At 46.5% G+C, this 14,952-nt stretch overlaps 1 protein-coding gene across 3 annotated transcripts in view; it reads right to left on the bottom strand.

The window, feature by feature from the left end:
• SRRM4 (serine/arginine repetitive matrix 4) overlaps positions 1 to 14,715 on the bottom strand; it is a 156,268-nt gene extending 141,553 nt beyond the window's left edge. For 2 of the 3 annotated variants that reach the window (XM_058691654.1, XM_058691653.1), the window contains exon 1: positions 14,150 to 14,715. In XM_058691654.1, the coding sequence (XP_058547637.1) occupies positions 14,150 to 14,280 (131 nt within the window). In that variant the 5' untranslated portion in view covers positions 14,281 to 14,715. The remainder of the gene's footprint in view (positions 1 to 14,149) is intronic. The other variant, XM_058691652.1, reaches the window with a different exon arrangement.
• Positions 14,716 to 14,952: the final 237 nt, after the last annotated feature.

A 14,952-nucleotide genomic window follows, 5' to 3' on the forward strand; every position in this document is an offset into this window, starting at 1 on the left:
AAATAGCTCCCTAGGTGCAGGACACCCGTTTCCTCCCCCTTGTCCTGCTTCAGCTCCCTGACTTGCCTGAGGAGATCATGAAATGTGTCCGCTTAGCTTGGCATCTTGAGAATCAGCAGTGGGCAGGCTGGCCCTTGATCCTGTCTTCCCTGTCAATATATGCATAGCCAAATCTCTTTACTCTCTGAAGCACCCCTTTAAGGGTATCTAGCACAGTGCCTGTCCGTAGTTCTAAGTAACTATGCATTGGGTGCTGGCTGTCCAACATGTGGGGTGTCCTGGGCCCTGTGCTAGCTACTGAGTGTATGGGGATAAACAAGACAAAGCCCTCTGGTCAAATATATACATTTACACACTAATTAACAAGTTCTGGGATTGCTCACCTATTGATAGTCTATTCATCACTCTAATAGCTTATGTATTTACCAGTAGTTATCAGAACTGGTTAACCACTGACTAGCTTCTTTAGCCTTGGGAACCTCATCTTTCTGAGGTTCTGTTTTCTCATTTGTAAAATGGGGGAGAGAGGGTGTCCTGAGATCAACAGACATCAAAACAATGAATGTAAAAAGCATGGCAGCAGAGTAAGTATTCAATGGTTGGTACTTGATCTGCTCCTTCCAAGAACTGTAGCATTCCCATCCTGGGAAAGATAAATATATGGCATGCATACTGTCACCTCCCTTTCCTGCACTAATGACAGACATCACTAATCAATCAAAACACTCTTTGCTACTGATTCAGCCCCAGAAGTCATCTTAACACAGTGCTTCAGGCAACTACTACCAACTAGTTGAAGCTGAAGCTGTTGACACTTTCTATGAAACATTTTTTCACCATCCTGTCCTTACCCACTCGGGTGCATAGGTCTATAGTTTGGTTGACACTCTAAGGAATGTCTTTTTCCTCTCTGAACTTTATTCTAGGGCTCAGTTGAATATAACCTCCTTAGAGACTGGAGGATGGGAGCATAGGTCAGATGCACGCAGGGGATGCCCATTAAATGTCAGTACTCATTGATGTGCCTGTAATCAGCAAACTGGGTTCCCGATCTGCTGACTTGCTGAAGGATCTTTGGGAAGTCACTCCTTGTCTCCGGCCAATTTTGATTTTTTTTTTTTTCTCACAAGTAGTGCATTAGTGGGACATGGTGGTTAAAATCTTGACTACTGGAGCCTTACAAGCTTGGGTTTGAATCCTGGATCTAAGTGTTACCTTGGAGAAGTCACATAATCCTCCTGAACTTTAGCTTCCTCTCTTATTAATTAGAGATAATAACATTACCATCTCAAAAGCTTAAGGGATTTAAGGAGATATGAAATGGGATAATATTTTGAGATACTGACCTGTGTGGCTTTTTTCTCCCTGTATTTTCTCCTTTTTTTTTTTTTTACCATTTAAGCACATCATGGGTTGAAAACAGGAAGAATATGAGAGTGTTTTTAGCTTTTTCTTTTTGAAAAAGTCAAAGCCTGTAGAGGTAGGGGGATTTATGGATTTAGGAGAGAGTCTTGAAGAAACACAAAGGGAAGAAAGATTTCTCCAGAGTAGAAAGAGACTGCCTCCAGGCTAGGGAGAGGAGAGACAGAATGAAGGTGGGGAAACCCACAAGAACAGAAAGGTGCCATGCAGGCAGGAATGATGGATGTCTCCATGGTAACATGTGAACCGATGGCCAATAGTCCGAGCTCTGCCAAACCGGGCAAACTTGGACAAGTAAAATAACCTTTCTGGACCTGTGTTCTCACTTATAATGTAAGGAAGGCTATTTTTAATCACCCTCCAAGTAGCGCAAGGAAGTGCTTAACAAATACCTATTATCCGACCCTCTTCCTCAACACCAATGATTCAGCTTGTGGTCCTCTTCACTGCCGTCTCTGAGTTTAGTTCTGGTCAAGAAAACACATGGTTAACTATCAATATCTCTTGTCTCCTTGTCTTAAAGGGTTATCCCTCTTCAGGGATGGTTCAATAATCCTCTTGCTGGGAAGAGCACTTCTACCGTGAAAGGCACTTCCCACTGGCTGATTCTCCTTCTGAGTGATTGCCCAGTGTGGGTGGGAACCATCAGTACCCTGGGGCAAGCCCTCATCCACCCCCGTGAGGTCAGTGTCACTGCTGGACAGGCCCGTGCCCTTCTGCCTGAGCCCAGTCTTGGAGTAAGCCTCCACCAGCGTGATCATCTAGAACCTTAAAAGCAGGAGAATAGCTAGGTCTCACAAGTGACATTTTGTGCTCCATATCTCGCCTCTGGGGAAGAAAATGTTGGGTAACAGAGAAGTCTGGAGCAGTACATCTGGGCTGTAATTCTAACTCAGACCCCCACAAGGTGAGAACCCTGGCCAAATTGCTTACATCCTCTGAACCTCACTTCTACCACCTACAAAATGGGGACAACGGTATCTACTGCATAGGGTTGGCATGAGGATAAAGTGAAATAATATCTACGAACTGCCTAGCATAGATCTTGGTTTATTGAATAGGAGAGATCTAAAATTGCATGGCATCACAGCTAACTTGTATGATCTTGGGCAAGTCGCTTTACCTGTTTGGACTTTGATTCACTTTTTGATGACATTAACTCTTGCCCTGCCTGCTAATTGCTTGTTATTTATAGACATGTCTTTTTTTATACATTTATAGACAGGTAAACAACTTGAGAGTAAGAGAAAATTTTATTCATTATTATGCTTTGCCTGAGTAGAAGTTCTCTGCTGGATGGACATATGAATGAACAATCAGAAGGGAGATATAAAATCCTTTGCATAAGTTAAAAAAGGGATCCTGGCAATCACGATTCTTTGTTTCTGATAGGAATGAATTTGGATCCACTCTCAGTGCACAAGCTTGTGGGGTCAGAGATATTGTCCCATGGTGGGATGGAGACCCTGAACTTGGAGTCAAGAGACCCGGGGTTTGTTCCTGGAGACCCTGAGCCTCAGTTATTCATTTGCAAAATGGACACAAAACTGGCACTTACTGTTGTGAGGGCCAAATGAGAATGAACAATGATGATGCAGCTTTATTTCATGATATGACTTCAGACAAGTCATTTCACATCTCTGAGCCTCACTCATCCTACTTGTAAAATGGGAATAAATTCGTTTTTCTGCCTTCTTCCCCAAGGAACTCTGAGCACTCTGATATCTTAGGATTGGGTGTCAAGTGGCCCATATCTCAGCTATAACTGCGCAAGTGACCTTCTGATGCTCTGTGAAGCTTCCTTTGCTCTTTCTGTGCCTCAGCTTCCCCATCTTTGAGTTCCTCAAAGATGCCCTCTGGCCCTCCCATCCTGACTGCAGGCTGAATGCCACAGCAACGCGACACTGGTTTGTAAGGAGCTGACCAATAGAAGGTGCTGTTATGATGGTGGGTTCCTGCTGGAAACAGCTCTCCACATGGTGAACAGTGGCCCTGAGCCCATCCTGCACCACTGCACAGACACCTACCCCTTATGAGAGTGGGCTGAGCCCCAGAATCACCTGCCACCTGGCTGTGCAAGGGAAGCTGGCCAAACAAAATCCTCCTTATCAGCTGGAAGCTCTGAAACATGATCCCAGAAACAGCCAGAGCTGCTCACCTGCTCTGTTAGGCACAGGATGGGTACAGATGGACATCTCATCAGGATTCCCAGACCAGGCTTCAGGCAGCATATGCCACAGGAGGTCTTTATGGGGCAGGATGCCTTATCTCACAGTAGGGGATAGGGTGGCAAGAGAGAGCAGTGTCTGGTCACCTGATCACAGCAGGGAAGTTCAAACACAAACACAACATTGGGCAAACACCACTTCACTGAACCCAGAGCTCACCCAGGCTGACTCAGGCTATGAAACTTGGGCAAATCCTTCTCCCTTTGTGGGTCTCAGTCCCCCATCTGCAAAATGAAGATCTGAATTAGAGCAGTGAGTCCTAAAGACCTTTTTTTAAGCACTTAAAAAAAAGTTTACTTATTTTGAGAATGACAAGAGACAGTGCCAGTGGGGGAGGGGCAGAGAGGGACAGAGAGAGGGAGACAGAGAATCCCAAGCAAGCTCCGTGCTGCCAGCACAAAGCTGGATGCAGGGCTTCAACCCACAAATGGTGAGATCACGATCTGAGCTGAAACCAGAGTCAGACGCTTAACCAACTGAGCCACCCAGGCACCCTGTTCCTAAAGATCTTTTGATCTTACATCGGTCTCAGTAAGAAATACATGCACACTGTGGTTCCAATACATTACACATAGTATAAAACATAGCCCTCAGACCTCCTCATGGAGGAGATTGGATGATCTTGAAAGTCTCTTTAGCTCTAAAATTCTGATGCTGGGGGCTCCTGGGTGGCTCAGTCAGTTATGCAGCCAGCTTCAACTCAGGTCATGATCTCATGGTTTGTGAGTTTGAGCCCTGCGTTGGGCTCTGCACTGACAGCTCAGAGCCTGGAGCCTGCTTCATATTCTGTGTCTCCCTCTCTCTCTGCCCCTCCCCCGCTCATGCTGTGTCTCAAAACTAAATAAATGTTAAAAGTTTTTTTTAAAAAATTCTGATGCCATACCTCTGTAAGTTTCTGGGTTTCCCCTTCAGTACCATGTGTTTATTCCTGCACGTCCTCATTATTTGTTCATTCAACAAAGATCCTCAACTGTGGACCACTGTCCTAGGTGCTGAGATACAGCCAGGAAAGAGACAGACGTGGTCCTGTCCTCAGCAGTTCCAATGTTTCTCTTGCAAATCAAAGGAATTAATATTGCTGTTTTTTAATACTGGCAATTCCATATGCTTGACTATTAGGTGTGAAAGTGACTTGATGAGGGGAAAGTGTTATAATTCATGCATTCAACAAGCACTTGCTTAGCCTCCTGCCCTGTATCAGATGAGAGAGATCACCAATGAGCACACAGACGTAGTCCCTGTCCCCATGATGCTTTCAGTCTCTTAGGAGAGGTACACTTTAACAATGATCTCAAAATTACAGCCATGTTGAGAATCACGAGAGGTACTGGGATGATAAGAAAGTCTGTAACTCAGACAGCATTGTGGAAGGAATCCCTGAGGAAATGGCATTTGAGCTGAGATCAGAAAGTGCGGTAGATATAAATTAGCCACCAGGGGAGAGGGAGGGCTCTCCTGGCATCATGTGCAAAGGCCCTGTGGTAGAAAGGGCATGGAAAATTTGGATGACTCAAAAGAGAGGGATATGGCTGAACAGAAGGAATGAGGGTAAGCATTTCAGAAACAATCTTGGGGAGGTGGGCAGAAGCTAGACCATGGAGAATATTTAGGCCTTAGCAGGGGATCAGCTCTGTATTCTGCAAACCAAGGGTCAGTGATGAGGGCTTTAGATGGGTGGAGGGGGTATATATGGTCTGACTTGCTTTTCAAAGAGGTTCTTCTGGCTTGATGTGGAGAATGGGTAAGGAGGGAAAGGCAGCGTTCTAGAGAGTGGCGTGAGTTGGGATTGTAACAGTAGCTATTGCCTAAGCCCACGGGACATAAAACAAGATGAGCAAGATGAAACAAAAACACCCACAACCTTAAAAGCCAAACCACAGTGACAGGATGTACAGCAGGTAGAGAAGAATGTAGTTGTAATCAGGCAGACCCGAGTTCAGATCTTAGGTTCACCTCTTAACAAACTGTATGACCTTGAACAAGACACGCCTTCACTGCCTCCCTGGCCTGTTTTTCCTCCTCTGCAAAGTGTACTGGATGGACTACACACACATCTATCAAGAGCTCTGGGTTCTTATCCCAGTTCTGACTCTTACCAGCCATTCATCCTTGAGCAGGTCACTGCCACTCTCTGAGCCTCAGTTTCCTCATCTCTAAGACAGTCTTAAAAATACATCTCTCCCAGAGTTACTGTGAAGACAGAATTAGCTAACAGAGCAAACATGCTTGCTTAGCACAGGGCTGGGCCCATAATGCCATAAGGAGCCCCAAACACACTTTCTCCCATGAGTGAGTGTACACACACACACACCATGAATACACACTTCAGGCCCAGATGGCACCTCTCTTCCCGCAGGAGTGGTGACTGTCTTGTAAAATTCCAGCTCACTTGCATAAGCTCAACTTTTAATGAAGCCAGAGAACAGTGATCCACTGGTGTTTCTGCTCAGCGAAGCTGTCAGCGGGATGTAAGCCCAGGGAATCCGGCGACGAGGGGATTCTCCTGATGAGAAACATTTGCGTCCAGAGGATCTTAATATTTGTTTTGAACAGACACATGTAGACGTGAATTACTTAATGACTGTTTTAGGGTTCGGCATTGTTCCTGTATTTGGTTTGGCTTTGTCTCTATGACATCTTAATTCTGTGTTTTATTTCACGGAGCTCCGCACACAGGCTGTGACATATGGGAGCTCCCTCAGCAAAATCTCAAATGAAGATGGGGGTGGGGGTGGAGGGAGAGAGAGGGAGAGACTGAGAGTAAGCAGACTGTAGCTTCAAAGGTGTGCAGTGAAGGGGGGCGGCTGGGTGAGAGGGATAGTCTAAATTTGCACGCATGGATATGAGAGATAGACCGAACCCTCACCGTCATGGGAACAAGATTTGCCACTGCTATTTGGAAGTCTAAACAGTGTGTTTTTCAATTTCCTAATCTGATTGATCACAATCAGAGAGATTGTAAATTTCATGCTTGTCCATAACACATGCAGGGGCCCAGCTAAGCTTCTAACACTGCTATTCAAAGTCATCCTGGCTGCATTCGAGTCAGTGAGAGGAGCCAAGAGAAGCAGATCAGACCCAGGACCCCGAGGGAGAGGGCAGGAGCACCCCTGTTACCCTCTTCCCGCTCCCAGTCTAGAAGCCGAGGGTCTGGGAAGTCCTTAACTGGCTTACAATGTTAATTGCTCGATATGTTTCCTGCCTGCATCTAGGGAGTCATCCCTGTTAGTCTTCCCGTCACTCACTCTGCTCCAGCCACACTGACTTCCTTGCTATCTTTAAATACACCAAGCGGGGCACCTGGGTGGCTCAGTGGGTTGAGCGTCCGACTTCGGCTCAGGTCATGATCTCACAGTTTGTGAGTTCGAGCCCCACATCAGGCTCTGTGCTGACAGCTTGGGGCCTGAAGCCTGCTTCACATTCTGTGTCTCCTGTCTCTCTCAGCCCCTCCCCTGCTCATGCTCTGTCTCTCTCAGCCTCTCCCCTGCTCATGCTCTGTCTCTCTCTATCTCTCAATAATAAATAAACGTTAAAAAAAATTTAAAAAAAATAAATAAATACACCAAGCATGCTTCCACCTCAGGGTCTTTGCACTTGGTGTTCCCTCTGTCTCAAACACTTTCCCCTCAGTTATCCTCATGGCTTGCTCCCTCCTTGCATCCAGGTCCCTGGACCACTCCATCCAACAAAGCAGCCCCATCCTCACCTGCTGTCCCGTTCCCCTGCTTTATTCTTCTTTATAGCACTCATTGCAACCTGACCTTATATGATTTGTTTGTTTGTTTGTTTGTTTCTTCATTTATTACCTTTCTCCCTCATGACAGCAGGGACTGGTGTTGTTCACGGCTATATCAAGTAGGAGCTCAATAAAAGTGTCCAATTAATGGAAGCATAACTTTATTTTTTAGCCACACGTGGCCTCTTCACTTTGGTGATTCATTCCCTCTGGGTTATTTTCTCTTTAACATGTGTGGGCTCACTCCAATCCCCCCACCATTGGTGGCTGCTCAAGGAATGCAGACTGGATTTTGTTTCAGCCAGAGCTAGACCATGAAGGACAAGAAACCTAATGGCCCACACCAGAGTCTGCATGCTTGAGCCAATGACAGAGAAGTTGGAAATTTTATATAAGGGCAGCTCCTTTCCACAATCCTCCTTTAATAGCACTGACTATGACCCCCTCCCCCACAACAGATAATGTCCCCTCCCAAAAGTGTAAATTGCTTTTTCTTCTGGGGGGGGTGGGGTGGGGAGAAGGTCTTTTTTGAGACTCTACTAGCGACAAATACCTTAATCATTCTGATGTTCGTTGCATTTGTAGGTAAAATTGACAATATAAAAGAATCATTCCCATTTCACAGGTCAGACAACAAAGGCTAACTGTGTGACTACCAGCAAAAGACTTCATGCCTCAGGGAGGGTGCCTCCTTCCTCTGGTTTTCCACATCTCCTTTTCTTTATTGCTACCTATATTACAGTACTTAAGACAATCTGCTTCATGTCATATATACTGGTGTCTGTGCCCACCTTTGCTGCTAAACTCTGAGGCCCTCCAAGGGAGAGACTGCCTTTCATTCATCTGTTCCTCCTTGATGGGCCTGGCACATAGTAATAATAAAAACTGCAATTCATTACTAATGGTAAGAGCTGACACTGATGGAGCCCTTACTGTGTGCCAAACAACACTTTCCATAAATTAGCCCAGTCAATATTCTCAACAGCTATTGGAGGGGGCTGCTAATATTAGCCCCGTTTTATGGATGAGGAAACCAAGATTGAGAAGGTCAAGGTCTGGCCAAAAGTCATGGAGCTATTAAGTGTGTGAAAATAGTAAAAGGAAACATGTGTTTTGGTTAGTTTGCCCCTGGAGTTTGTCAGATGTTTTAAAAACAGCTCTACACATCTCCAGTGGCTCTTTAGGGAATCCTAAAACCACATCAAAAACTTATACAGAGCACTGGGATGGTCAAGTGGTAAGGCCAAGGAATCCCAACCATCACCACCAAGCAGCCCACCCAGCTCAGGTGATGAGGGGCTTAGCACTCTCTCCCGACATCTCATTAGGTAACTCATGTCTTGGTAACAAGAGCACGTTAAATGGAGGTCTTGGCCAGGCACTGTGTCATGTTCTTTATATAAATGATCTCATCCACCCTTCACTATGACCCCATGAGATCAGTCTTTCATAGCCGGGCAAACTGAGGCATAGAGAGCTGAAGTGATTAGCAGATTCCAAAGGTACGAATTGCACAGCAGGATTTCAGCCTGAGCAGATCTGACTTCAGAGCCCAAATTCTTTTTTGTTTCTCAATGTTTATTTATGAGAGAGAGAGAGAGAGAGAGAGAGAGAGAGAGAGAGAGAGAGAGAGAAGGAGGGGCAGAGAAGAGAGGGAGACACAGAATGTGAAGCAGGCTCCAGGCTCTGAGCTGTCAGCACAGAGCTCTATGCGGGGTTCGAACTCACAAACCGCAAGATCATGACCTGAGCTGAAGTTGGATGCTTAACTGACTGAGCCACCCAGGCGCCCCTTCAGAGCCCAAATTCTTCACTGTTCCACGTTCTCCCCTTCAGAGGTGTTCTGTCACATCTCAGATAAGTCTTGGTAACGAGCAATTGAGAAACTCTGGTTTTGTTAAGCCCCTGAAAGCCTTTCCACCTCACAGGAAGGTAAATCCAGCCACTCTGGAAGAAAGGATATTTTAAAAAATTTATTGTGCCCCTGCGGCATGCTGGAGGTGCTCACAGTGTGGGAAGGCGCGTGACCCAGGCTTCTTTCCTTACCAGAGGAGTTAGGTTTTTAGGGGTGTTCCCCCCTCTTTTTTTTTTTTTTCTGGTGGCCTGGAGTGGGGATGGAGTTAACAGAGGTTCACACAGGCCTGGAAAACACTTCCAGGTGGTATTTAGTCCAACCTCCTGTACCCACACCAGCCGACGTGTCTACTCACTCAGCCAGCCAGACATCTATATCCAGAGAGCTTCCTTCTGACACTAGTCAGAGTCAAATCTATCTGCAGAGTGTGTGTCTCTTAGGCTGCATTGATCAGAATCCCCAGCCCGTCAGGAGTGGGGGTGGGCTGGGAGAGAGCGAATCTGATACGGATTTGGACCGCGTGGACTCATTCAATTAATGCGTCCAACTTTCATTCAGCATCTACCGCAGCCCGAGTCTCTAAGACAGCACAGTTGCCAAGTGAAAACAGCCATGTCAGAAATAATACGCCCCCACACCCCCACTGACCCCTGTACACCATTCAGCAAATTTCACCTTTCAGAAGGAGAAAGGTTCGACCAAACAATAACACTCCCTTTCCAGGGAAAAATGATCATTCATCGCCAGGGCAAGCATTCTCCACAACCCTTGGTACCTTGGTTTTTAAACACAGGCTGTCAGGAAATCACCTCCCAGCTGCCCCTCACTCTGCTCCCGAGGACAGAGTCAGCACAAATGTGCTAACTGATCTCTTGGCACAAAGGGGGAGTCTGGAATTAAACGGTTCAAAGGCATTTTTCCTGCCTTACAATTTGGCCATCTTTCCCTTTATGCAGTAAAATCTCCAATAGTTCGGAATTTATGATCCTTTAGACAGACCTGGGCTGAAGTCTGCTTCTGGACTATTCTGCATAGAAAGGATTTTCGAAGAAAATTAATAGCGTGCCAAAAGAATTGTAAAGAGAATTGCTTATGCTGTTTAAGAGGGCCGCCTTTCTAGACCTTTGCAAACACTCCTGTATCTACAAACAATTGATACGCTAATTTCAAATGTGTTTTTTACTCATTCATTAAGTCCTCAGCTACTGTTTGGTGATACGATTATTACAGTTGGAGTTAGCCTCAAACACTTAAGTTTTCCACTTTGAGCCTAAACTTTTGGGTGCAAACTTTTCTGGACCAAATAATTAACAAAGAGAATTAACTAATGTCAGGAAAAATGACTATACTTCTTTGGTGGAGACAAAAGAGGGGTCTCTTACTCTCCAAGTGTCTTACTGATTCATGCTGACTGTCTTCCAGCTGGTATAGGGTAAGGCTTCACTATGGCAACCATACGTCCTGGTTCCTCTGGGGTAGTCCCTGTTAGGTCTTCCATTGGATAACCACTCACAGCAAACCTTTTCACTATTGATATGAATAATAAATTATATTGGAACTAGGGGTTCAAACTGTGATATTCAAGGAGTTTGAGCCTTCTTTAGATTGACAATAGTACCCGGTCATTGCTACACAAATGAAAAGAATACTCTGTGTGATGTTATACCAATCCATTCAGGATCTAGATGATTCTTCAGCAGCCCTCCACCCGATAACTAAAAAAGTCATTTCAGAAAGCAGCTAACCTTCCCTCAGGGAACAGAATTATGGGACCACACCCAACCCACCTCCTGTGTGTTAATTCCATCTCAATGCATTGCCTGTCAGAAGCTGAAATCCCATAATGTTTACTGCCAGCATTATTTGGGGGAGAAACAGGCAGGCCTGAAGAACACAATACTGAAAGAAAATGTTCATTTCCTTTGGCCATTATAAACTCTGAACTGTTTGTTTTAGAAGCAATGTCTGTTAAGCAATCACTATGTACCACACACTGTGGGAAGTGTTTTACCTGACTCAATCCTCATAACTCAATGTCTGAGATGGCTACTATTATTATTTCTATTTTCCAGCTGACAAAACAGACTCAGCAAGGTAAAGAAACTTGTCTAAGACACTCAGCTAAATGGGAGAGCCAGAACAGGAATCCAGGTTTGTCTGAAACTCAAGTCTGAGCCCTTAACCACTATGATATACTGCCTCCCACTCTGCTATACTGTTCTGACATTTGAGTCAGACATCTGCTTGCAATTTGATACATATAAAGCTATTGCCTCATCAAGTATGCCTCATGGAGGGTGGGGGAGTGGAAGAGGGGAGGTAAGGAGAGGTTTTGCTTGGAGTGCGATTGTATGATGTATGCATAGCGCTATGAAATCAACCAATTGAATGTAAGCTTCTATCCTGGTACTAAATTATCCTCAAAGATACACTGAAAATATCCTGGGGAAGTTCATTCAGATGAAGGGTAACCCTTATCTATAAACACATATTAAGTGTGTAACCAACAGAACTGTCTGGTGTTTTCCTTCCTCCATCTCCCTACAGATCTGCTAACTATGTGCTGGGCTTGACTTATGGAACTAAAAGACATTTCTGATGAGACCAAATCCCTACCTTGCCTCTAGATGAAGCCACTGGCACTCAGCTGATGCTATGCCAGTGTCTCTGTCTCTTTCCTTCCTGAGAACTCAGCTTTGGAAACATGGTACTTCCACTGTTAAGTAAGCATGCAACATTAGGAAGGAGGTAGAAATTGACCTCCGCACTGGATGTGGCTGGCTTCAATGAGAATGGGGATGATTCCGGTTTTATAGACAGTCTGTTAAAAGACCACTCAAACCCAGCCTTCCATGAAGACTTAGATACAAAAGCTCCCTACTCACTTTCCACCCCAAACCAGGAGTAACAGCTATAAAACAAACCTATCCTACAGAGAGGCCACACCTGTTACAGAAGTATTGAAGGGGATCCTTCCCAGCATGACATAAATTAGGGGCTTATGACTCAGACTTTCACTCCAGGGGTGGTTTCCAGGGGAAAGGAGACCCAGGACATTAAATGATACCTAGAGAGAAATGATACCTGGGGGAGGAGGGTTGGCTATTATAAGAGTATCAGATGCATGATATTAAGATTTGCTACAGAAAGCATGAGGGTTTGGAGACTTTGGGCAATTCATATGATTGAGAATATGACTAAGAAAGGGGCATGACAGTGTCACAGACAGACAGGGAAAGGGTGAACGTGCCAGGTCAGGTGGACTTAGGTAGTTTCTGTATTAAAATACCACCAGGAATCTCCTCTCCTCTTCCTGTATCCCTTAAATATATGGAAGACTCCGGACCAAATGTCACACTTGTAGTTTTCAATGAAATTGTCTTTAGTTTCTTCTACAAGGGCATATTCTTTGGCTAACACAGCAATGGACTTGCCAACATAGGTTCACTCCAAAGGTGGAATGGATGGCTGAAACCCAGGAAGATAAACCTGCTGACGTCAAAACTCTCTACAAAGAACCTTTCTTCAAGCAGAGAAACACCAGTTTTTGATGGCATTTGCTGCTATGATTCCTTTTCTCCAGACTGTGTCACAAGGTGTCCCCCCGCCCTCCCCAATCCACAAATACTGGCTGCTGCTGCTGCTTGAAGCCTGCCACATCCGGACTCTAGTCCACCCATTCCCAACATGAGGTACCCATTTTTCTAAAGACCTGTATGAGCTAGGTTCCTATCAGACTGTGAAAAGTTCTCCAGTCTGAGTTTGCTTCTTTAGATATGATTCCCTGTCATCCACCCCACACCCACTGGAAAGTTCAGATCCAGTGGTGCCAGAACAGGCATTCTCTCTGAACCACTCTCACAGACATGTTTTCAATCTACTCTCTAATGTAGCCAGGATCAATAAATCCTCCAAGTGGTCTCCCCTGGTCCACTTCTTTCTTTTTCTCCCACCGAACCACTCATCCAACACCAGCAAAAGATGAGTTTTCCTACTGCCTTGATTTTTCCCTGACAGAGGGCACAGTCTTCCTTTCATTCTCAAACTCCTCTAAACTGGATGCTTTATGAAAAGGATTCGGTTTTCTCTGTCTTGGAATGTTCTTCCCCACCTCCTCTCCATTTCACCCCACAACCTCTTCTCCTTCTTTCTGCCTTTCTTTTCTTCCCTTATTCCTCCCATCACACTGTTTTCACCATCTAAGGGTTGAGTTCAAAGCAATCAGATCCTTTTTGAAAACCAAACAAAACTCTTCCAAGATCATCTTCATGATCCTGGAAGTCTCCCCCCTGACTCCAGAGCTCAGAGTACTGGTTTTGGAAGCAGGAGAGGAGAGGATTCAGCAACGGTGGCAGCCAGAAAGGCGTGGAGGAGGGTGCTGTTTAGGGTGTATTTGAGGGAACAGCATATGGGCTTTTGTCGAATGTTCAGATCTTGCTAGTTTCTGAGCTGAGTATAGAAATGTGCCGTTACCTCTGAACACTGCTGAGAGCTCGTTCAGCCCTCTTTTTCTCTTCTTGTACAACACCCCCGACCACCCTGAACCACCATTCCTTTGCCCGCCCCCTCCCCCCATCCTCTGGGCTCTGATACCAAGAAAAGTTTCTTAGTTAAGTCCTATCTCACCTACACTGCCCACCCTAAGAAAGCAAAATCTCTCAAATAGCAGTTGCCAGGTCAGCAGACTATTGAGTGTTGCTCCCCCTGAAGACTCCCTGTCCCTTCTCACCAGCCGCCACCTCACACAGGCAATTAGTTCCCATGTTCCAGCGGGAGATACCGAGTAGTGACGGGAAAAGACAGGCGCCCTGGCCCAGCCGCCTGCATCCACCCTTCAGGGCTCTGGGGCACACAGGCCAGAAGGAAGGACCATCAGGGTCTCTTTCCTCTTAAGAAGGAGGTCATTACCTTGGCAGCGGCTTGCGGGCCGTGATACTGGCGACAATGATGCTCTCGGGACGCGGGGTGGCCACAGCTTTAAAGGTTCCTCGCCAGAACTTCTCAAAAAGCTGCTTCTCGCCTTGCTGAACGCTCGCCATAGCCAACCCAAAGGGGCCCGGGGCGCCCGGGCGCTGTCCGAAGTGCTGAAACGTGGATTCCAAACGGGGGCACACCGGGCTCCGGGCTCAGTTCGCGTGAAAGCGAGAGGGGTGGGGTGGGAGAGATCGGGGTTCAGGGCGGGGGATGGGGCGCCTCAGCCCGGGCAGGCAGGGGAGAAAGAAGGCTTATCCACCGTCTTTCTTCGCCTTCTGTGTTGTCTCTGGGCTGAGCTCTGAGCTTGCTGAGCCTCCGCGCCCCAGGAAGGGAAGGCAGGGCTGGCTTTCTCGGCAGCGCCAGGAGAGAAGAGGCGACAGGGTCGTCTGTGTGTGCGTGCGCGTGTGAGCTCAGGCGCGCCCGGGTTTTGTCTCTCGCACAATGTGACGTTGGAAGAGGAGGCTGGTCGCGCGAGCTGTACTTTCCTCCCCCCTCTCCGTCTCTCCTCCTCCCCACCAACCCCCTCCTCCTCCGGCACAGCCTCCTGCCGCCATCTGCATAACAAAAGCCCGCAGGTCTTGGGAGGAGAAAGGGCGGGGCGTGTGCCTGTCACCGCTGCCCCGAGGCGACAGAGTTGCAGCGCTGACCCCTCAGAGAAGCAATCCCGGCACCCCCGAACTGAACCGTGCAGGAGATCTTGCTTCCCAGCCTGCTCTCCTCGCCAACCATAGCAGGTG

Source organism: Neofelis nebulosa, chromosome 11, assembly GCF_028018385.1.
Source record: "Neofelis nebulosa isolate mNeoNeb1 chromosome 11, mNeoNeb1.pri, whole genome shotgun sequence".
NCBI classification, from domain to species: domain Eukaryota; kingdom Metazoa; phylum Chordata; class Mammalia; order Carnivora; family Felidae; genus Neofelis; species Neofelis nebulosa.